This window comes from Pyxicephalus adspersus, chromosome 7, assembly GCF_032062135.1.
Source record: "Pyxicephalus adspersus chromosome 7, UCB_Pads_2.0, whole genome shotgun sequence".
Classification (NCBI taxonomy): Eukaryota; Metazoa; Chordata; class Amphibia; order Anura; family Pyxicephalidae; genus Pyxicephalus; species Pyxicephalus adspersus.
In genome coordinates this window covers 59,587,638-59,612,539 of record NC_092864.1, presented here as the reverse complement: position 1 = coordinate 59,612,539, position 24,902 = coordinate 59,587,638, and the positions used below count along the sequence as shown (strand labels likewise).

The window sequence follows — 24,902 nt, the reverse complement described above, 5'->3', positions numbered from 1 at the left end:
TACTAGAAATTAACATTTTATTTTCAGTTTTTGAATTTGTCCAATACTTTTGAGCCCCTAAAATGAAGTATTTGTGTTAAAAAAAGGCTTTAGTTCCTCACATTTTTATGCAATCTCTTTGTTCAAACCACTGAATTCAGGCTGAAAGTCTGCAGTTCAACTGCATCTGAGTGGTTTCATTTAAAATTTATCATGGTAATGTACTGAATCAAAATTAGAAAAAAGTTGTTTCTGTCCAAATATTTATGGACCTAACTGTATGTCAATCAAATCAATTGATCAATCTTAGTATCCTATATACAAAAATATTTAATATTTATTGTATTCAATATGTTAACAATATATGTACATAAACAAAGAATTGAAGACTCCCAGGAGGCCTTTCACTATGTTTCAGTGGTTTTAGGTTGCAAGCCTGATTATATTCAAGAGTATAGAGAAAAGGGAAAAGGGAGAGCAGGCTTTTTGATGGCAAGGTACAGAAATATAATTATAATGTTTTGTGTTTGAAATTAGCTCCTAACAGAGTCCAATTGAACACTATTGCATAAACAAATTCCAAATTAGCTTAGTGGTATTACAAAATTAAAAGTGGTTACATTCAGTATATGTAATACAATAATAAATCTCAAAACCTAACGCGTTTTTGGTTCCTGTTTAATATGCCTGTTCAGTGAAGTCACAAATTCCCCCACCCCGTATGATTTGATCAATCTAACCAGAAAGCGACTACAACCGGAGAGGTTTTTCGGGACCACAAATTGTGGAACGGGTAGTCATGGACCGGTTCCTAAGATCCCTCCCTGTTTCTATAAAGGGGGTGAGCCATGGCGACCCATCGTCAGCAGACAAACTGGTGGACCTAGTGAAAAGGTATTTACCTGCTGAGAATCTAAATGCCTCTCTTCACTGACTTTCCACCCCAAGACCAGATCATCCCCAGCTGAGGGTAAGATTGAACCAAGGGATGGGGGTGGAGAAAGCGAGAAAAGGGGAGCTAAGGGAAGTAGGCAGACGCCAGTCATTGTAAAGCGGGAGAAACTGGGAAGGTTAGCCACCCAGGAGGCAGCCAAAAATAATATTTGCTACCACTGCTGGGAAGAAGGACATATTGCTGCAAATTGCCCTGTGGTGGGTGAACCAATGCACTGTGACTTTTTGAGTGGATTTATTTCTCTGTAAACATTAATACGAAAAGGATTTATATCTAATAATTTTATTTAGACTGGGAACGTGTGTGGCATTCAAATTGAACATCTACTTAGTCTCCTTTTGTAATAGATCTTTTTCGAAATAACCACTGCTAGGGTTAGGTTCCAGGTGATCCAAGGATACAAATCTTACATTATCTGGGTGGAGATTTTGAAAAAGCCCTATTTGAGTTATGATTTTGAGAACTGAATGGACTGATCATTGCCCAGAGGCTGATAATTGTTAGAAGGAAACTTCAATAATAATAAAAAGACGAATATAAGTATATAAAGTTTATAAAGTGATGGGTATAAGTTGTTGAGTGAAATATTGTATTGTATTTATTTAGCAAATTCTAGGAACACGGGAAAGTCTGCATCCATTTTAATCAAAATGACAGACACAGATGACAGAGTAGTACATTCAGGAGAAATCTCCACTGCCACACTTAAAACATGACACTAGGGGGTGGACATGACAGCATCTATTTGGCATACTCCAACATTCAGGTCAAACATCCAGTTTGTTGGGCTCAGTAGTCTTTGGGGCACTTCGAGGTATGCCAAATGATACCATCAGGCCTATATGATCTTCTAACCTCCCACCCTCATGCTGTTGGCACAGCTGGAAGTAGTTGGCCATCATGTCTAGCAGGCTGTAGTCAGCCTTACTTGACATGATGCTACTGCTGAATCTGGAAGTGCTGAGGACTGATGAAGTGGCAAACGGAGAGAGATGCCTGGCAATGTGAGGCACAATTGTGCACCCTTCAGGTAAAAGCTGTCCTGAGGTGGCTGCAATGTTTCTTCATAGTAGCACAGTTTTTCTCCTTTTAAGAAAGCTTAAAAAATTCCCCAAATCTGCAAAAGTGAGTATCTAAGAGTGTGCCTATCAAGTAGTCACCTCTCTGTTTGATATCAACAATACACTGCCATGTTTGCCCAGGTAGACTAGGAATCTGCTCAATTTCCTAACATCATGCCTTACAATTTCTCCTTCTAGATCTCCTTCTCTTTTTCTTTCTCCTCTTCATTCTTTTCATTTAGGCCACCTCCCTCTACTTCCTAATCTGGTGAACCCTTTTCATAAAAGTTCCACTCTTTACTAACACTTCCACAGTTGCAAGGTAAAAGACGAGAGTCTTCCTCCTTTTCCCCCAGCCCTGTCAAATCAAGAATTCCTATCACCATAAAAACAAGAAGGATGATAAATGATATCGCTGTTTGTTCCTGCTGACATCATGTTCATTCTTCCATATGCTTCAACACATGACTGATGTGCCGAATACGCTGCCACTGCCCTGAGTATAAAGAAACCCAAGCACCACTTGCACTGTGCACCACTTGCACTGTGGGCATCAGATAGCCAGTTACTGCTTTTCTTTGCTTGGACAGGTGGTCCAGCATATGTGATGTTGAATTACAACCGTTGGGTAACAGATCACAGATCATTTTATCCAATGGGGTCCACCTTGTCTCTGCAAGGCCACAAGTGTATTTTTTGTAGTGTAGGATCCTTGAAGTGGGCATAGACCTTTCTGCCTAGATTTCCTGCAAGCTTGGGAAGTTCTTCACAAATTTCTTCACCATCAAACTCATCATATGCCAAAAGCAGGGAGTATGAGTGAATTTGCAGTGAAATGCTCTGGCCCGTAGCCACTGCCCCAGGTATCTGCCTTCACGTACCTGGCTAAACACTGAAAATGTCAGGGAAGTGGAAACATTACAGGCTACATATTCATAAAGTACAGAGACAACATGGGTTGAAAAATAATGGCAGCTACTGTAAGTGTCTTGAGAATACTCAAAAAGTTGGCTTCCACCAACTTGTACAGCAGGGACTGTACCACCAGTATGTTGGTCTAGGGAGTGTTATCATGGCAGAAAATGGCTGGGGGAATACTTCTGTTTCCTAGCCAAGGATTCCCCAATGGAGGACTGGTGATTTTACAATGAAGAAAGTAAAGGAGCAAGACAAAATGGCCTCCCCACACAGCTGTACACATTTATCCTCTTTTTGTTTTAAATTAAGCCAATATGCCTGGGACATCTGGAAGTTTTCTCATGGCAATGTGGTGCAATTGGCTGCTGTTGTGTGTGTTGAGCTAAATGGGTATAAAACTGAACAGACATATTCAAGCAACACTTGAGATAAAAATATTCTCCAAATATTTTTAAAATGTTTGATTCATCTAATGTGACTATATCATACCAGGTAATACCTAAATGATCATGGCTGTTTTTAGTCATTGTAAACAGACTGTCAAAATCCGCTAAGGATATAAAGCAAATAAACATTTGAGACATATACCCTAAGGAACAATACCTGCACTTAGGAATTCTATGATTGTATAATAAGCACCCTTCTACAATCCACAAATTGCAGCAGGAGATCAGGGGACTACAGTCACAGCCAATATATGTTTCAGTTTAAAATGTAATTGTAGAAATTTTACAACTCATTTTACATACGGTCCGTTTTTTGTTGGCTTTTCTAATACTCCTACTCAATATTTTGCTTATTTTGTATCTTCCTGATCAATTTCTAATCAACATAAAAACTCAGATCTGTAACTCACTCACATTTTATATTACCAGATACACAGTTTCTTCCTCCAAATAGCTATTTGGTTATTTTTTATTTGGTAAACCTTGCAGACTGTAAATATATTTAACACTTTTAACTGCAACACTAGTGTGAAAGGCAAATGCAGACATAGACTATTCCAAAATGCTAAAGCCTCAGTCCAAAGTAGTATTTGACTGCAAAGTCTGCAACTATATCATCATTTAAATTATCAGAAAGCATATTCAGTGCTCAACCCAGAACTTTTTTGAGCCAGGTGAAAAGAAATTGTAGGCGAAAGGCAGCCCCTGTATTGTGACCCAACTTTTCAGTACCATCCAAAAACAACAGGGTGGCTACTGAAAAGTGCCGAGTGGTGCACCCAGCTAAAAGGGGCTGGGGAGAACACTGATATTATTCTTTGCAATACAGCTTGCAATGTAACAACTGATAACACTGTAAGGTATCACATAACAAAAATATAAAAATATTTATCTGCATTTGGTTTTTCACTGTTTGTAGGTAAAAGACAGCCTGCAGTTATCCCAGCCAATTACATTTTGTGTGATCCAATCTAATGGACTGTTAATTGTCAGCATATATGTCTGGGAGCTTATTTTACCTTTTAAGACAGATGGAGTTGATTCAATATATAGGCTGCGCAATGTAAATTATCCTAAAATGAAATTTTCACTTTGTTTAGTGAACGAGATTAAGCCTAACAGATCCAATAAGCTGGTAATTGTCAGTATATGTGTCAGGAACCTAATTTGAATTTTTTTTTGCATACCTTGATTTGGTTTTATTGATTTGGATTTAAATTTTTATGACAGATGGAGTTAATTTAATAAAAGGATATAGGCTAAGCAAAATAAATTATCGTCCTAAAATGAAATTAAATTACGTTAGCAAATATCATGTTCATTTTTTATTTACATTTCTTGATATATATTTCATTTTGCAAAGTGAATATTTACCACTGTAACTGGGCTGAGAAAAAATTTCCTTGCAAGGTTGAAGTTCACTTTGCTAAGCCTAAACTCCTTTAGTAAATCAGCCCCAATATTCATGTATGCAGATGTTAAATAAATGCACAGGTCTTTGGATTTAGAAAAGCAAGGTTTGTTTATGTGAACAGGAGAGAGCAAGACTTCCTTTATCTCCAAATACCAATTTTACCACCAGGCTTCACTTGTGTGTACCCAACAACAGTGGCCATGGTTTCCCTCTGTCTTATATAAACAGCTGCTTGTAATAGAGGTTCCAATCTTGTTACTTGGTAATATTTATATAGATGTAATAGTTTATTCAGCATTCATATTTATGTATATATCACTTGTAAAGACTGGCAAAGTTCTGCAATGCAATACAGCCTGTTTAGTTCATAGTGTTGGGCCTACATTTACTAACCTCCTACATAAAATTCTTCCGGTTGCAAAGATAAAGAATAATAATAAATAACAGTTTAGCTTAAATGTACAAGGCAGATAGCAGTTACCGGTACAGCAAATAAACAATACACACAAAGTTTAACTAGTAACTGCACTGGGCTACCTTTGGCCTACCTATACTTCACTAAGCAATATTCTATGAATCCACATATTTCAGAACAAATATTGATGTGTCCCTTGATCGAATTAATTCTATAAGTGTAAGAACTCAAGACCAATAAATGAAGGTGGCCAAGGGGGTGGAAACTTGCTCAGACATTCAACAGAGGTTCTCTGTTCACTTCTGTGTGTCTCATACTGGAAAAAACACAGAAATATTAGTTTAGGCTGTTTATAGGCTGACAAATCCTTCTTTTTTACTTTGTTTTTTAGATCAATTATTTCCATGTAACACTGAATTTTGTAAAGTATTAAACAGATGACAGACTGGATATGACTACACATTACTGGGTGTGTCAGTTTAATTTAAAGTTTAATTTTTTTTAGAAAATACCACTGCCATTATATCTAGGATTTCTCTAAACATCTGTGTCATTTCAGATCAAGCCTTGTATATAGAAAAGTGATTGAGAAACTGTTCTCTATCAAAGTCTATCATTATTTGACCTGTGCTCATCCCATATTATAAGCATACGGTTTTTCCAAGTTTCCTTTCTTTACAAATGGCACAGAGCACTTTTTTTGTTTAGAATTATATGAATATTTGTTCACTGCAAGTTGATTACTATTATTTTTGGCGATTTTTTTTTCTCTGTCTTAACAACACTTTACTCAGATATGTTAGGATAGAATGCATGGGACCTTTCATTAAAAATATATTTCTTAATTATTTTTGGTGGAATGAAAAATGACACGGTGGTTGTGGAATTTCTTCTTCTTGGACTTTCTAGTGATCCAAAAACTCAAAATGTTATTTTCGTTATATTTATGCTTGGGTATTTGATCATTTTGACTGGAAACATTCTAATCATTATTCTAATTTTAACAGACACCACTCTCCATACTCCTATGTATTTCTTTCTTTCAAACCTCTCTTTCCTGGATCTCTGTTTTTCAACATCAACCATTCCTAGGATGCTGAGAGATTTGATGTCAGTTAAGAAGGCAATCTCTTATGCAGAATGTGCAACACAAATGTACGTGTCTCTCTCCTTAGGGCAAGTCGAGTGTATTCTGTTACTCATAATGGCATATGATCGTTATATAGCTATATGTTATCCGTTACACTACACTACCATAATAAATAGGATGGTCTGTGTTAGAATAGCTGCTGGTACATGGATTTGTGGATTCCTCTTTTCTATACCTCAAGTGACTTTTACTCTTAATTTAAATCTTTGTGGTAATAATATTATTAATCATTTCCTATGTGAAATACCAGAAATCTTACCACTGTCATGTGAAAATATTATTTTAACTGAGTTTGTTATTTTTGTAGCTGGCATAATTTTTTTAATGACTCCTATCATATTCATTTTGGTTTCATATGTTCACATTATCTTAAGTATCCTTAACATTGGATCATCAACTGGAAGGAGGAAAGCCTTTTCTACATGTGGATCCCATGTGATAGTTGTAACAATGTTTTATGGTTCAGCGATAGGTGCATACATGAAACCTAGGTCAAGTTCAAAGTCAGAAACAGACAAAATGATTACTATCTTTTACTGCATTGTGACGCCAATGTTAAATCCTATCATTTATTCTCTTAGAAATAAAGATGTTAAATCTGCATTTCTAAAATTCAGACATAGGTATGCTCTCTGCTGATATAAGAAGTATCAATAAACTTAAAGTAATTGTTACTAAATTACTTTGTATATGAGTATCTTCAATCTCTGAAAAATAAAGATAAACCCCATGAGAGCCAGCAACCAATGTTTAATGTGTTGAGACAAAATTATAATGGAGTAATGGTCCTTTTGCATAAACATGTTATGTTCCAACTATATGATATCCTTCTTATGGAATCCCATATCACTGGGAAAGGCAGCAGGGCTTGAACCTCCCATGCAAGAGTGGGGGAAAACTTTAATACTGACTCTTGACATGATAAGCTTTCCTGGGTAAGTAGAGCTCTTAAAATTCTTACCCACTAACCTAACTTGTGGTTGTGTTGATCTCCACTGTTTCTGAAATCTTCTGGCACAGCCTAACCCAAGACACCATGAAACAAATCTGGTTAGATTTAGGTTAGAGTGTCCAACTTTTTACAAGTTCTGTGATTAAAATCTATATTATGTTCAACATCACCTCTGTGGCTCTACTATCTATGGTCCTAAGCTCCAATGAATTCATCAAGAAGGACATCTTTTGATGTTACATTGGTAACAATATATGGGTTATAAAGTTTTGTCCAGAGTACATTGGTAGTAAATTGTCCCTGATGCAGTCTAGTAGTGGTTGAAGGTATTGACATGAATGTTTAGAGCAGATGAAGGTAGTTTTTAATACAGAAAAAAATGCCCTTAAATGCCTTGGACCATTTAGACTTTTTAAGGAAGTTTATATTTTTTTCTCTGTTTTTTTTGTTGTGTATTATCTTTTTTTGTATTCACAGTGTTTGTATTCACTTTTTTGAGTTTCACACTGTGTTTATTTACAAGCTGAGATTAATACTGCCTTCTTGAGTAAATATTATTTATCCTGTTCTGTCTAGATGACCAACAGATAAGGGCTGTCCCACCCTTATACACAGTAAAATGTAACACCTTTATCAATCTTTTGAATAAAATAATGTTATATATACTAATACAGTTATAAACAATGTATGTTTTTTCTCATATTCAAGCCCTAATTAGGAAATATTAGAGTAAAAGCATCCATAATGTATATTTAATTTAATATCTCTGCAAATATTCATCTTTATCCAAAGCTTAATACATGTCTGCCATAAAAAAAGCTTCTGTTTTCTCTTGTGCTTATGTGCCTTTCCAGACTTGCATAAACAAAATCATATAGGTTTACTATTTGGGTTCCTCACATTAATGCATGATTTCTAAATATATATGTAATATAAGTGGTAATAACAATTAATAACCTTATTAAATTAAGTAAAATTCATAAATTAAATAAATTAATAACATTTAAAAAAAAAATTCAAGGATATTTTGATGTATATAGCTATGTCTAGTAAAAGTGTGTACATTTGTGAAAGAGGAATTTGACATAAGGGTGCCATTTTGGTCTTGGTTATTTATGTCACCTCCCAAATTTTTCCTGAATTTGGAAATTTATGGTGAAAATTTAGAGATGAATTTGATCAATTTTCCACAAAATAAACAGAACAGTAAGATCAGGAATAAACAAGATTATCAATAAACAAGAAAGATCAGGAGAAAGTATATCGTCTCATCCCAGTAGGGCTCACATTAAAAAAACAGAGAAGCATACAATACAGAAAACATAATTACATTTAGAACAAAAAGAAGAGGAAAAGATAGAAACAAGGGCTGTCCAGAACCATAAAATTGTGCTCATTTTTTTTTCTGTAATGATAAAAATGAAGTACGGTATACTCAGTCACAATAAAGTTTTTGGTCTTTATTATCCCCTTTGCCATTATGAAGTATGAAGGATGGATGTGGAACAGTATGCAAGAGATAACCAGGGGGATAACTGGGGTGTCTATAGCACTTAGGAAGGAAGTACTAGATCCTAATGCAACAACCTGCCATATCCTCCTTCACGCTACTAAATATTGTGTCAAAAATATTTTACTTATATTGTAAGTATATTATTATTTTTCTTTCTATTAATAATTATCATTTTTTTATATGCATGGGTATGTTTATGGATATGAGCACATAGATACATACATCTCTATAAATACTTATAAGCGAGGCTGTTGTTTTTCTGTCTCTACCGGGCATTTTTTTCACCTGTGTATTGCCTATCTTTTATATAATTTTATTAACCGGTTAATTTTTAATTGTTTATGTATAAATGTACCATTTATCCTGATGAAACAGTCAAAACAGAGCTGTGAAACGTGTAGAACATGACACCAAGACACTGTTTACAAAAAAAAATAGTTTTTTTTCAGAAAGAATTGTTCTTTAATATGCATGGTAAACCTACTTTCTATACATTACATAGTTGTATATGTCTGACAAGGGGTGCTTAAATTTATTGGTTCATAATTTGTAATAGTATTGAGTAAATCCTGTTTTGTACTGTTGGTTATGACATAAGTGTAATGCACCTGGGCACACAAACCACAGCCAACTGCAAGAATCCTTTTATCAAGCTTTATTGTCATCATAAAACAAGACAAGGGTTATTCACAGAAGTCTAATAGGCATGGTACAGGAGGGTAGGGCAAAGGCAGGTCAAGAACATTCCGAGGTCAGGGCAGGCAGCAGGCAAGAGTGGACACAAACAATCCAAGGTCAGGGCAGGCAGAGCTCAGGCAGAATCAGGTATCAGACCAGGTCACTATGGTAATGACAAACCAGGTTAATATAAACCAACACAGAGAATGCACCCATGCACACTGTACTCACAGAGGCTTATAGCGGGCAATGGTGTTCAGGACAGGTTCTCCTTAAATAGCCAGAGTGTCCAATGACCTTGCGCCACCTGGCACCATTTGATTGAAGGGTAAATTAATCCCCAGCGGCCGATTAGCCACAGGGAATTCATACTATGTCCCGCCACGCCCTCGGGGGGTACAAGAGACACTTGTGGTAGCGCGCGCACCTCTTCCCACAGCACCCCTGGGACGTGCCCTACTTTGCACAGTCATAGGAGTGCTGAGAACAGGACTTTCTGTAATCACGTCCATAGAGATGCTGGGGATGCCGTTTGGCCGAACAGTATTTTGGCTAGAACGGATCCCTCCGCCTGCAGAGAGAGACACGCTGCGAGCAGGGCAGCAGCCTCGGCCATGCTGCCTGCTACAGCAGCGTCTCCCTCTGCTGCTGGAAACCCCAGGAACGCCACTGGCTTGCTGGACAGGTAAGTTCCCTACAATAAGATCCTGAATAAAGATTTTCAAATCTGCAGCAACACATTTAATCATGACCCTATCAAGGCCCTTAAATCCCTTTCCAGGTTAAATTGAGCTACCGTGTTTCCCCGATGATAAGGCATCCCCATCAAATAAGCCACCCTCCGATTTTTGCTCAAAAAATTAAAATAAAGCACCCCCCGCAAATAAGACACCCACCGATACCTGCCACTGTGTGCCTTTGTGTGACTCCTCGATGCTGGCTGCAGTGCAGAGGGAAACTGAAAGTAACTTCAAAGGACAAGCAAGCTGCTGATCCCTGCCCTAACGGAGTCTGTTACCCAGCCGTAGAAGCCAAAAAAAAGTGAGTCAGTGAACAGAAGGGGACAATGAATGGCACATAGTGATCAGAAGGGGACACTGAATGGCACATGAGTGATCAGAAGGGGACAATGAATGGCACAGAGTGATCAGAAGGGGACAATCAATGGCACAGAGTAATCAGAAGGGGACAATCAATGGCACATGAGTGATCATGAGTGATTTTCAACAATAAATGTGTACTGTAGTCTTCTTCATGGAAAAATAAGACATCCCCCTGAAAATAAGACCTAGGGCATATTTTGGCATTTCAAAAAATATAAGACAGTGCCTTATCATAGGGGCAACAGGGTAGATGATGCCAAATACTCTCTGAATTTTGCATCACATGTTTCCATCTACTACAAGTTATATAGGATGTTGTAAAGAAGTTCCTTCATATTTCTAGCAACATGTACAATGCCCTATTACTCCTAATGTGGAATTTATTTTCTCAGACATTTTAAATGCTACATCCCAAATAGCAAACAGCCAAACAACAAAAAAAAAATATGGAGGATTTTTAAGGCATATAGCTCCAAAAAAAAAATGACAACAATTATCTAAGTTTAAAATCATCCATTTTTTAATTGCCAATTTTCTTTAAAAATGCATAAATGTATACAAAATAATTAACAAACACAAAAGTAACAAAATAAACATATATTTCCCCACCTAATAAGGTTTACTATATTTCTCAATTGTATGACCAATTTTCTTTCAGTGCATTTTGCAGATTTAGCTCTGCTTCAACAGGAATTTTTGCTACAAAAAAATTATAAGATATATCAATAACTCTTCTCTATTCTATTCTCAATAAAGTTCCAAAGACATATAGATTTGATCTTTTATACATACTTTCTTGAAGCAAAATAAGGAAATAAACATTTAGTCTCTTGGATACCTATTGGAACTTGTGAGCTAGCTCACTTCACAACACTGTATGACCTCCGTATAAACTAACTAACTATTATCTACATACAACATGGCTTTATCTTAACCTATTTTGGCTCTTTTTAAACTAGAAGCCTCTGAACAAAATATCAGCACTCTTTTGTTTCACTTTTTTTTTGTTTAACACCCATTTTAAATGTTTATGTTGTCATAAACTTGTTCTTGTTGAACTATCACAACACATAATATTAGAAGCCATCTCTAAGATATGTATCAAATTTTACTTTATGTATAGAGAATCAAATCAACCATACTCAGACCAAATGTAATAATGCCAACCAATCCCTCACTAAATTTCTGTACCCATCTCAGTCAGAACATACCCTCCTACATTCCTTGTTAGATAGTCAATTGTTGTATATGTATTGTTTATGCATTGATTTTAATATTTTCTATAATAAAGTAAATCATTTTGAGTTTCTCTGGAATTCAGCTATGAATAGTTAAGCATCCCAGGAGGGTTAATAATGCTCCTTTAACGCTGTACACATTTCCCCCTTTTTACTTTCCCAATGTTCCTAGAACCTGTTTTTTCTATGGCATTGTGGATCATTTGTCTGCTTTAGACTGGTCCAAACCTGAACATCAATAAATGTTAAAATCAAACAGGATTAGAACTGAAAAAAGACATATTCGAGCAACAATTATGATGACAACATGCTTCAAATATATATATATATATATAGAGAGAGAGAGAATGGCAACACCTACATTGGGATGTGCCAGCAATAATAAAAATTTGTGCAATTACTATTCTTTTTTGTTTCTTGTATGTACTCCCCCAAATTATGTATGGCAAAAGGCACTTACCTTGAAATTAATTCAATAAGCGGGTTCCTTGTGACTCAACTGACAGGTCTTTTGCCAAAGTTTCTTTGAGGGAAAACAGTTAATCTTGGCAGTCGAAGAAGATACACATAGGCAACTTCCACCCCACCCCTCCCTTGTCACAGCCTAAAAATAAGGGATTCAAGTCCCTTCCCCAGAAGGAGACATGTGTGGGAGATAATTAGGTGATAGGGCTCCAGTCCTTGTGGCTGAGCCTTTGTTTGTGTTTTTGATGATTGGAATATTACACTAAAATAGTTCTATAAATGACAGTTCATAGTTGAGTAATTCGTCGATTACAACTATTAATTAAGGCCATGACCATTAAATGACATGTAGACTAAGTCTCTTTATTTATTTAGTTAGGTTAGTTTAGTTTAAGGTTAATAATTTTTGCTGGCTTTACTCCCAAGTAAATTACAATGTTCCACATCTCATCACACTGCGACATGGCCTTACCTGAAGTTTTCCTCTGATATGACCACATCATACCAGATAATACCCATATGATCATTGACAATTCTAGTCATAGTAAACAAACCATCAAATTCAGCTAAGAAAATTAGCCAAGGTGATTTGAACAAATGAAACATTTGAGACATGAACTCTAGGGCATAGTACTTTCACTCAGGAATACTGTGAATTTATAAAAAAGGGCCCTTCTAAAATTTGCAAATCACAGCAGTGGATTTCACAATTCACAGTCACAGCCAAGGTATGTTTTAGTTTAAAATGGTCAGTATGTATTTTATTTTTAAATACATTACCTCAGGCCAAAGCAGTGATTTACTGTGTGTACTCTGCAACTATATTTTAAATAATCAAAAACATATATTATTCTCTGTGACACAGCTAATGGAGCAACGGACAACACTTACAATTCAGTAACACATAACAAGTGGCAGTTAACATGTAGCTGCATTTGATTTTTTACTTTTTGGTGGTAAAAAGCATCAGCTGCAGGTACCCCAATAATTGGCCTTTATTTATTGGGTGATCAATGGTATTACAACCTGTGTGATCTACTCTAGCAGAATGTGCACTCAGATTTTGTTGACTGTTTAACAACAACATCTAAGTGTACATGCAATTATTAGTGTGTAGAAGACTTCAGAATTTAAGTGACATTCAGGTATAACTGGAATGGAACTGCAATTGGCAACTGGGAATTTACTATTTGACTTTAAATCGTTAGCTATTTGACAACTAGAACCCCCCAAAAATTACCCTAAAACTAAATTCTAATCCCTGAAATACAATCATGAAAAAAATAATGTATACCTTCTTTGAATTCCAAGGTTTTACATATCAGAATATTATAAAAAAATCATTTAGTCCTTAGCAGGTTATAAAAATGTTAAAATCTAATCTCAAGTGTAAATAATACACACTAGATTCCACTGTATCATTATTTATTTAACAAAAATGAAGTCAAAATGGAGAGGTGATGGGTTAATGCTAAGAAAACTAAGTACACTCCATGTTTCAATAGCTTGTGGAACCACCTTTATTAGCAGTAATTTGAAGTAATTGTTTTCTGTATGACTATCGGTCTCCAATATGATTGTGGAAATTTTGGCTCACTCTTTTTTACAACATTGCTTCAGTTCATTGAGTTTTGAGGGCACTCATTTATGTAGAGCTCGTGTAGGGTTCTGCTGTAGCATTTCTATCAGTTTAAGGTCTGGACTTTGGCCTGGCCATTGGAACACTGTGATTATCTTCTTTTTCAGCCATTATTTTCTAGATTTGCTGGTATCCTTGTTATCCTGTTCATGACCCAATTTCAAGTCAAGCTTTAGCTGTCAAACAAATGGCCTTGCAATTGACTTTTGAACCCCACTATAAGTGGTAAAACAGGGCCAAAGCATCACCCCTCCACCTTGGTTGATATGAGGTGTTTGTGATGATATGCTGTATTTGGTTTTTGCCAAACATGGTGTTTTGCATTATGGCCAAACATTTCCACCACAAGTTTTTCTGTCCAAACAACATTGTTCCAGAAGTCTTGTGATTTGTTCAGATGTAACTTTGCAAGCCTAGGTCAGGCTGCCACATTCTTTTTAGATTCCTTCTCTATGAAAATCTATTGAGAATTACTGGTTTAAGAAACATGGAAGGAGTTATGAATTGTCGAGCAGGGTCAATGACAAATGTTAGTTCCAGTTTATGATCCTTCAAATGAATGAGACAGGGGATCAGCTTTAATATTCTTTGAGCCAGGGCAATAAGTGAGTATAAATTGAACCAGGGGAAGAAGAGCGGCGATCTGGCTTGACAGGGATTCAAGCGTTGTGCGGACTGTAAATACTGCAGATTCTTGTGATCGATGTAAATTGTCACTGGAAAATGAGCTCCCGCTAACAGGAGGCATTATTTCTCAAGTTTAGTTGCAAGTTTAGACTGCATATTAACTGCTAGTAATATGCAGTCTTCTATGGAGTAGTCCCTCTTAGTGGGAGAGAATGTTTTAAAATAAACCAAAGGACTTAAATAATTCAGAACGTTTAAACAAAATTTTTTTTGGCTTTGCATGAAGTCTGTTGTTTCAAAGTCACTGAAGGACTGTCTTGACATGGTTGCAGTGTGTTGGCAGATCCTCGGAATAGACCAGAATGCTATTCAAGTAAATAACTACAAAGGTATATAAAAGCCCCCAGAAAAAATCATTCATGGTGTGTTACACAGGGTCAAAAGAACTGTTCTTTTTCTGTACATAGAAAAACCCAGCCCAGGCTGGGAATGCTGATTTGTGAACAAAGCCCTTCCTAAATACATTCAGTCATAGCCTACTGCAAACTCCCAGTATAATTTTGGTAAGCCAGGCGCCAAGGAAGCCGTTAAGCATATTTTCTGAATTCAAAAACTCTGGCAAGACACTCCAGAAAGCAGGTAACACTCCATGAGAGGATGTCCTCAGAGCTCCATTCAATGACAGGAACATGTTTTGAAGTCAGGTCAACCCAAGCAAAACAGAATGATTTGCTTTAAGGATGATCAGGAACGAGATGGAACAAGAGTCTCTGAATGTAAAGACCTGAGCAGACACCAATTGTTGAATTATAAAGGGTCTTGCTAAACCTAAAAGCCTAAAAAGGCTTGGGACCATAAATGGTGGTTGTTGCATGAGATCCGTGAGGTGGAGAAGAAATAAGTATGACTAGGCATCAATTTCCCTGGGCACTGATATTTGGGGCCCTCAAAGGGCATTTTGACCCATAGTGGTCCTCTCCAGTGCAGTACATGTAGAGGTTTAGGTCTCTTACTCCTCTGGAGAAAGTCGTGTTCAATCCACTTGCATGGGCACAACTGCCAGGGGAGTGGGATTCTGGTAATTTGCAGAGGCCGGACTCTCTGAGTCTCCGGAGCTCATCATTAGAAGTGAGTGTCAACCTGAATACAGAGGGAGGACACCAGGTTATCATGCATAGACGGAAGGTCATTTCTGGCAAATCTGGAGCAGGTGCAGTTGTGGGGGTAAGATTGATGACTGACTGGAGTTCATTGGGGTGTTCATCACTCTTTCAAAGGAAATGAACAATCTTGCTTTGCAGAGACTCCTGTTGCTATATTCAAAGCAACAAATCCTGCATGGAGTCAGGCAGTGGCACACCAGCAGGGTCCATGGCCTGAACAAACTGTCACGGTAATCGCAGGCAGGGTGGTGGACCTCCGTGTCACCAGCTGACTTGGCAGGGACATGTACAGGGTGTAGAATCTAAGACGCCAGCCTCCGCCTTCACCAGTGCACCCTGCATAGATTGATAGACTTTAGGAGGTGGTGCCCAGGTTGCAGCCCCCATACAAGCAAGGGCTGGTAACTGCTGACTGGATAGAACCAATGCATAGCACATAAGCAAAAGGCAAAAGAGTAGTCGGGCAAGCCGAGATAGGTGCAGCTGGCAATCCGGAGTAGTCAAGCCAAGATCAGGGCGGGCAGCAATCAATAGTAATAGTAGTTAGACCTAGCAGTGGTCAGATCCTGAGTCACATCAGGATCAGGATCAGTAAATGCCTGCACCTTTTTTTCTTTGCACTTTGATAATAGTTTGGGGTTTTTCGTTTGAAAGAAAGAAACACAACATAGATTGGAGTAAAATGTACAGTAGCAGATTAGAAAGTGTCAAATATGAAACATTACAATAAATCAGCAGATTAAAGTGAACAGTCCAGCGGGGCCAGAGAAGCAAGCATATATGGAACATTTCCTTTACCAACTTCAGTCCCTCAGACCCTCCAGTTCTATAGGACACTTTGAGGGAAGGCTTCCTCATCGCTCTAAAACTGATGAAAACATATTGAGTAAGAGGAATAATTACTAAGTGTCCAAGTGCAGGTTAGTATAAAAAGTATCCCAATGCTAAAGCCATGGAGAGATAAGGAAGCTAGAGTGACCAATAAAAGGTGCTATGGGGCTGTTCCAACCCATTCTCTCATCACTTTTACCCCACTTTCACTAAAAGGACTAAATCTTTGGATAATAATTGAGCACATAACATGAAACATATATTATCCTCACTTCTGCTACACCCCTGAAAAGATATCCTAATGTGATATTTCTGATTATGCTCAGACCAGCCCATCGAATGCAATGGCAAATTTTGTGACAAAGAAAGGGGTCTCATTGATGCAGAAGTTAAAAAAACATTCATGACAGAATTAGAACTATTTGAGAACATGGTGACATATAGAGTTCTGTATGAAAGTCAAACAGGCTTGCTTTATTGGATCAAGATAAGTCATTTTGCCAGGTTATCCAGTTTAAGGGTGTATATATATAAGACAATATGACCAGCTCAGAAAAATGAGAGGGTAAATCAAGGTGGGGCACCTATGCCCACGATAACGTTGCTTATTGTGTAAGGACCTTGTTGCACTTCCTAGGTGACCTTAACCACTGCCATTTTGTCGGAAAGGGGTCTTGGACAAAAGTGTCAATGGCTAAAAGTTTAAGGAAACCTGCCAGGTTTGTATATGAGCACAGAAAGTATTTGGTCCCTGATTTATGCACAGGCAGATAAAAAAGAAATCTCTAGTGCCCTGGTAGTCGTGGTCTGCCTTTTTTGTTTATTCAGTAATGGTTTTATGTCATGCCTTACCTGGAGCATTTTGCAAGGCAAGTAGGAATCCACCAAGACCTTTTGCCAGACTGCCCTCATGACAGCTTCCATAATATAATTATAATGGACTCTACATAGAACATCTAGAGACCTTTCGGGATTCCAGGGTTATGGGCCTAGTGCGCAAAGATATCTGTCCAGTACAATACAAAAAGCTGGGGCATCTCCCAGGAGCTGTTTAAAGCTGCAGACAAAAGAATATTATATGGGGTCTGCTCCACAATCCTAAGGGATACCACACAAACAAATACAGTTTTTTATTATTGCTTTATTGTTATTCTTCATGATCTATTCTTAAAGACATTCACTAATAAATGTAAAGCTAACTGTTGATAGTGAAAGTCTCAATACCTTTCCAATAGGAATACTCTTTGCACCATGCCAGAGGTATCCAATTGCAAGCCCTGTTTCACCTTTGCTAATTATATTAGCTGAGCAAGTGGTACATTGTCCAAGTATAGAAGAATAGCACTGCAATTACATTTAGGCTTTGGTCATTTTATACCTAGCATTGTATATAGAAAAGAGTTTGAAAAGACTCCGTTCTCAATAAAACACAACACGTCAATATTTTCTTACTGCATTATTATTAACCAGCAATCAGCAATTTTCTTTTTCCAAAGTCACTCATTGCAACAAGTTAGAAATTTTCATTCACTTAATTTCCCTTAGACCAAATAGTATTTTCTTTAAAGGTGGAACAGAGTAATTTTTATGTTTGGAATGATATGCATAATTAGTCACCAGTAGTTGATTTTTATTTTTGTTGCTTTATGCATTTTTAGTGCCTAATTTTGTTTAATGGGGTAGTAACCAATCTCTACCTTTTAAAAAACTGAAAAAAAAATGTTTTGCTCAGACATGCAAATCATTAATGATTTTATAAGATCTGTCATTAAAAAATTTTTCTCCATTATTTTTTGAGGAATGAAGAATTACACAGTAGTTGGGGAATTCATTCTTCTGGGACTTTCTAGTGATCCTAAATCTCAAGTTATTCTATTTTTTATATTTATGCTTGGGTATGTGATAATTTTGACTGGAAACATTTTAATTATTACTGTCATTTTAACAGACAAAAATCTTCATACTCCTATGTATTTCTTTCTTTCCAACCTGTCTTTCCTGGATCTCTGTTTTTCATCTTCAACCATTCCAAGGATGCTAAGAGATTTGATGTCAGTAGAGAAGACAATTTCTTTTGCAGAATGTGCGGCACAGCTGTATGTGTCTCTTTCCCTAGGGCAAACTGAATGTATTCTGTTAACCATAATGGCATATGATCGTTATATAGCTATATGTTATCCATTACACTACACTATCATTATAAATAAAATGGTTTGTGTTAGAATAGCTGCTGGTACATGGATATGTGGATTTATTTTATCTATTCCACAAGTGAGTTTTACTCTCAATGTAAATCTTTGTGGAAATAATCAAATTAATCATTTTCTATGTGAAGTACCAGAAATCTTGTCACTGTCATGTGAAAATGTTATTTTAATTGAACTTCTTATTTTTGTAGCCGGCATAATTTTTCTAATGACTCCCATCACATTTATTTTCATTTCCTATGTTCAAATTGTCTTAAGTATCCTTAAAATTGCATCATCAGCTGGACGGAGGAAAACCTTTTCTACATGTGGATCACATATGACAGTTGTAACAATGTTTTATGGTTCAATAATAGCTGCTTACATGAAACCTAGGTCAAGTTCAAAGCCAGAAACGGACAAGATTATAACTATCTTTTACTGCATTGTAACGCCAATGCTAAATCCTGTCATTTATACTCTTAGAAATAATGATGTTAAATCTGCATTCCTAAAATTTAGACATAGGTATGCTTTTTGTTGATAATATAAACGGTACCTATGTTTTTAAGATAATTGTCTATTTACTGTGTGTATGACCATCTTAAGGCTATTACTAAGACATATGGAAAAGAGAAAATCCAAATCTGTCAGGTGCTTTATACTTTTTTAATCTGCCAAGTGCAAGACAGAATTAGAGCTTAATTGTAGACTAAAAAAAATCAATACTTGAGCAATAGAGATAACCCATATGGAAGCTAGCAACAAGTGTGTAGTTCCCCTGGACACATATATAGTAGAGAAATTGTCAGTTTTTCCCACTAGATATATCAGGACATATACAACGATTTTTTAGAACATTTTGTTACAGGCTCGCTTCAGTATGTTACAGGTTTGCTGCAGTATGTGTCACAATCCAAATAAGACTTACCTGGTATTGTATTTGTAAAAAGATAAACATCTAATACAGAAAGTAGTAGCTACTGTAATAGTTGCACTAGAAAGGCAAGGTTGGAAAACTAAAGTACTAATGTGTATGAAAAATTAAACTAAATATTGTTAGGGTATAATAACCTTTTTCCTTCTTACATGTTGCCTTATAAAAATATAAACAAGAACTTCACCCAAAACGTTTCATTTAATTTATAGTATAGAAAAGTATTAAAGCCTCTGCAGGTTTTGCATAAGCAGATTTACATAAATTGTATTTATGTGATTTCTATTCAATCTGAATATTTTTTAAATTATATTTTTGAGTAAATATCCAGGATATATTGTATAAAAGGAGAAAAATAATGAGGTTCACGGCTCGGGTTGTATGAAATAATATATACCTGTATTTGTTACATAGTACATACAAAAGACATCCCTGAGGAAGCCTAATGGTGGAGTAAAGCGTTATTTTCTTGCACAAACTCCATACGGTCCGGTCTTTTGCGGTTCTTCACACATTTATTTGTTTGATGACATAGAAGTACTGTGTCCAGTAAATAATACCTAGGTCCTGTGAAGTGTGAACAGGACCAAGGTAAAATACCTGATTGCGTTATGTAAATGTTTTTCTTTGATACTATGTAACAAATACATGTATATATTATTTCATACAATCCCTGAGCAGTGAACCTCATTCTTTTTCTCCTTTTATGCATTACATATGATTGCTTAATGAGGTGGCTCAACATTGAAAGGTATTAGTGAAGAGAGAGGAACACCCTTAATGAACTTCCATAAATATCCAGGATGACTGAACATTCCTGAGTTTGATTTACAGGGCTTTGGCACTTTTTTTGGGAATTCACAACTTAGAGACAAATCCCAATAAGGTCCACAGAGGGTGGAACTTGAAGGTCAGTTGTGCCCATTTGTTAAGGCTAATAGGCATACTATTGTCAAAAGATGCAAGATGGCCACTGCTAAGGAAGGGGGGGTGTTGTGCCAATGCCTTCCTCCCTAAAAAAAGAGTAGAGATAAGGTCCTGTCATGGTTAATACCAATCTGAACAGACATTATCCCACAGTTTAACAGTAACAGTTTTGGTGAAAATTTAGAGACAGTTACATCCTGGTTTACTTTAATTTGATCCTTATTACCTAGAAATAACACTTCTTTCTGTGCCTTGGTGCCCCAACATTGTAGGGCCCAAATACTTTTTGTTTATTTATTTGTTAAAATTATCTGTCTAAAGAAAGCTAATCCCACCAGGTCCCTTAAAACTGGCTCTGACTGAAAATGGAACTCTTAGAGAGGTTTCTTAGAGAGATTGACTTTAAAGTTACTTACCTAGCAAACTTCTCAAATTAATGAACAGTAAAGGGAATACAGATGTAAATTTACCCCCCTAGCGTTCTAATTCTGTCAGTTTTTTGATGCAAAAAGTGATCCTATTTTTTTTGCATATAAATTTTTGTTTGTATTGTGGGCTTGTAATTCTTAGGATTAACTCCCGGGTATGATAGTTATATTTATTTATTATATTATATTATATTATAATCATAAATATAATATAATACATAATTATAAATAATAATTTTACAAAATAATAGACAACAATGTAATCTTAAAATAAAATATAAAATTAAAAATGTACTTTTATTTTTATTTCATGTTGTGTGGTGTTTTTGTACTGTAAAAACCATTTAAAAGCAGATTAAATTGTAATCTGTTTTTAAATTTCCCTCCCGGACACACCCCCCAATACATCCCCACTCACATCACCCGGAAGATGACTCATCCTCCAGGGTGATGCCAGTGGGGATGTCCCGCCTGCCTCACACAAACGCTGCTGCTCTGCATCCCCAGAGAGATGCAAAGCACAATGCAGGACTTCTGCATTGTGCTTCACATCTCACTGCAGATGCGAGCAGCAATAGCAAATTCCGGGGCTGACCACTCCCGAAATTTGCTATTGCTGCTCGCATCTGCAGTGAGATGTGAAGCACAATGCAGAAGTCCTGCATTGTGCTTCGCATCCCGCTGCCGATGCGAGCAGAAGCGTGGCCGGGACCCGGGTGGTATTTAAAAGCAGATTACTCAGTAATCTGCTTTTAGTTTCCCGCCCGGCCATGCCCCCTGACAGAGCGGCGCCCCGTCATCACAGCGGGTCCATCCAATCGCCGCTGGAGCACGGGGCAAAGGTAAGGGGGGCTTCTAAAGTTACCCCGAGTGTGACTCGGCATTACCGCTTTTTGCATGTAAAAGATGCGAGCAGCAATAGCAAATTCCGGGGCTGACCACCCCCGAAATTTGCTATTGCTGCTCGCATCTGCAGTGAGATGTGAAGCACAATGCAGAAGTCCTGCATTGTGCTTCGCATCTCGCTGCTGATGCGAGCAGCAGCGTGGCCGGGACCCGGGTGGTATTTAAAAGCAGATTACTCAGTAATCTGTTTTTAGTTTCCCGCCCGGCCACGCCCCCTGACAGAGCGGCGCCCCGTCATCACAGCGGGACCATCCAATCGCCGCTGGAGCACGGGGCAAAGGTAAGGGGGGCTTCTAAAGTTACCCCGAGTGTGACTCGGCATTACAGCTTTTTGCATGTAAAAGCCACCCCGAGTCACACTCGGGATTACCGCTAGGGGGGTTAATATACAGCAGGAAGTAAAAACAGGGAAAGTATAAATTGCTTCCCATGTATATTCGGATCTTGCACATCAGGATTGCACAATGGTCTGACAAACAGGATTGGGTCATTAGATGCCTCTGCAAGATGTTTCATGAGAATGACATATACATGAAAGAGATGGGACAACCTTCTTTGTTATCACTGGGGATTTTCAGATGATCCAAGTTCCTTTAACTCACATCTGTAAGGAACTTACCTGTCCAGCGGGCCTGCGGCATCCCTGGGCATCACAGCGGCAGAGAGAGATGCAACTGCAGCAGGCAGCATGGCCGAAGGCCGCTGCCCTGCTCCCTGCATGTCTCTCCCTGCAGGTGGAGGGATCCGTTCTAGCTGAAAAACTGTTTGGCAAGGCAGGATCCCCAGCATCCCTATGGACGTGAACGGAGAGTCTTTTTCTCAGCACTCCTGTGGATGTCCCAGGGGTGCTGTGGGAAAAGGTGCGTGCGCTACCACGCGTGCCTCTTGCACTCGGCTGCCTCACCGCGGGGCAGGACATAGTTAGTCTAAATTCCCTGCAGCCATTCGGCCGCAGGAGATTCAGTTCTCCTCCAATCAAATGGCGCCAGGTGGCGTAAGGTCATTGGGCACTCTGGCCATTTAAGGAGAACCTGTCCTGAACACCATTGCCCGCTATAGGCCTCTGTGAGTATAGTATGCTTATGTGCGTTCTCTGTCTTGGTTTTATATTAACCTGTTGTGTCATTACCAATAGCAACCTGGTCTGATACTTGATTCTGCCTGAACTCCATCTGCCCTGACCTTGGATTGTTTATGACTACTCTTGCCTGCTGCCTGCCCTGACCTCGGATTGTTCCTGACCTGCCTTTGCCTTACCCTCCTGTACCACGCTTATGGGACTGATCATCTGTGATTAACCCGTGCCTTGTTTTCTGACTACCAATAAAACTTGACAAAAGGATTCTTGGAGCTGGCTGTGGTTTGTGTCCCCAGGTGCATTACAGTATAGCGGGCCCTCACACACCACCCAGCCCTAATGGGGGAAATCCAGCGGGGCCTACAGGTGCTTGCATTAGAGGCTCCCACTGGTCACCCCACGAAGGTTCGTGAGCTCCTCCTGGAAATGGCAGTTGAACTACAGTCGCTCCCAGGGCAAGACTCGGGTCCAAATGTATCCAGCCCAGCGGTGCCAGTGGAACCTCAGATTCCATTACTCGAGAAATTTTCCAACTTCGCCCTATTGTCTAAGGGACAACACGCCAACGTATTGGAGTGGTCATCTCCCTCCTAAAAGGTGAGCCGCAGAGATGGGCATTCAATTTGCCTCCAGATGATCCTGCATTCAGTTCTGTCTGTGACTTCTTTGCTGTTATGGGGGTGATTTATGATGACCTGGACCTGACCTGAACAGGGGAAATAAACTTGGAATACCTAACTCAGGGGAGACGTCCCGTGGAAGAACATGCAGCAGAATTTCGGCGCTGGGCCACCAGTACCCGTTGGGGAGACACAGCTCTCCTCCATCGCTTCCATCAGGGCCTCAGCAATCAAGTCAAAGACCTGCTGGTGGGTCTCCCTTTTCTGTCCACCCTGGATCTTGCGATACAGCAGTCCATCTGTGTCTACCGGAGGATCCAGGAACGCCATCTAGAAAAAGGCTTCCATACGACCAGGAGTCGTTCGCCTTCTCAGTTGAAACCTACACCTCTGATGAGTACTTCCAGCGCCACACCACCTGTAAAGTTTCCATCTTTTATGCCTGACCTGGGGGAACCCATGAAGATTGGTTCATCCAATCTCGGCCCCGCCGAGCGCAATCTGCGCTTGAAAGGTGGACTCTGTCTTTACTTTGGTGATCCCGGTCACAGGGCAAGGACCTGCTCTCGCAAAGGACCTGAAAGGTTCCAGTGTATCGAGGGTGCAGAAGGGAGCCTCTCAGACCTGTTGGCCTGGTCTACTTGAGGTATCCTGATTCCGGCTACCATATACTGGGACGGGAAGTCCTGCCAAGTCATGGCCTTTCTTGACTCCGGGGCAGATGGTAACCTACTGGACCAAGATGTTGCCGCTGAACTGGGAATACCTGTCGCCCCTCTTGGGCCTGAATTGTCCTAAGCCGCCATTGATCGCACCCCTGTTCAATGAAACTTTTCGTCCATTGTCCACCCCCTGACGAACCTCACTAGGAAAGGGCGGATTCCTCAAGGTGGACTCCGGAAGCTTGCAGAGCCTTCAAAGTGCTGAAAAGGGCTTTCTACAGTGCACCCATATTGGTGCATCTAGTACCCACTCTCCCATTTATTATAAGTGGATGCTTCACAGATTGGCGTGGGAGCGGTCCGGAGAGATTGCACCCCTGTGCCTTCTTCTCCCGTAAGTTCTCCGCAGCGGAGAGCAATTATGACGTGGGCAACCGGGAGCTTCTGGCAGTAAAATGGGCTTTTGAGGAATGGAGGCATTGGCTGGAAGGGGCAGAACATCCCATAACGGTCCATACTGACCATAGTCAGTAATTTTGTTTGAGAGAATAACTTGTAAGGTTGTGTCAACCATCATGAGCTTTCCTCTAAAGGTACTTCCCAATCCCCCA

The 24,902-nt window shown here is 38.6% G+C and overlaps 2 protein-coding genes across 2 annotated transcripts; both read left to right on the top strand.

Moving 5' to 3' along the window:
* The first annotated feature begins 6,038 nt into the window (after positions 1–6,038).
* On the top strand, positions 6,039–6,977 carry LOC140336063 (olfactory receptor 2D3-like). Its single transcript, XM_072419116.1, has one exon. It carries the CDS (start codon positions 6,048–6,050, stop codon positions 6,975–6,977), a length of 930 nt encoding a protein of 309 aa, XP_072275217.1. The 5' UTR covers positions 6,039–6,047.
* An 11,370-nt stretch (positions 6,978–18,347) lies between these two features.
* On the top strand, positions 18,348–19,277 carry LOC140336062 (olfactory receptor 2B2-like). The gene has a single exon (XM_072419115.1). It carries the CDS (start codon positions 18,348–18,350, stop codon positions 19,275–19,277), a length of 930 nt encoding a protein of 309 aa, XP_072275216.1.
* The last annotated feature ends 5,625 nt before the right edge of the window (positions 19,278–24,902 follow it).

What these genes read in the sequence shown, in the direction of transcription:
- LOC140336063 (XM_072419116.1), top strand. Translation starts at nt 6,048, where the DNA reads ATGAAAAATGACACGGTGGTTGTGGAATTTCTTCTTCTTGGACTTTCT.
- LOC140336062 (XM_072419115.1), top strand. Translation starts at nt 18,348, where the DNA reads ATGAAGAATTACACAGTAGTTGGGGAATTCATTCTTCTGGGACTTTCT.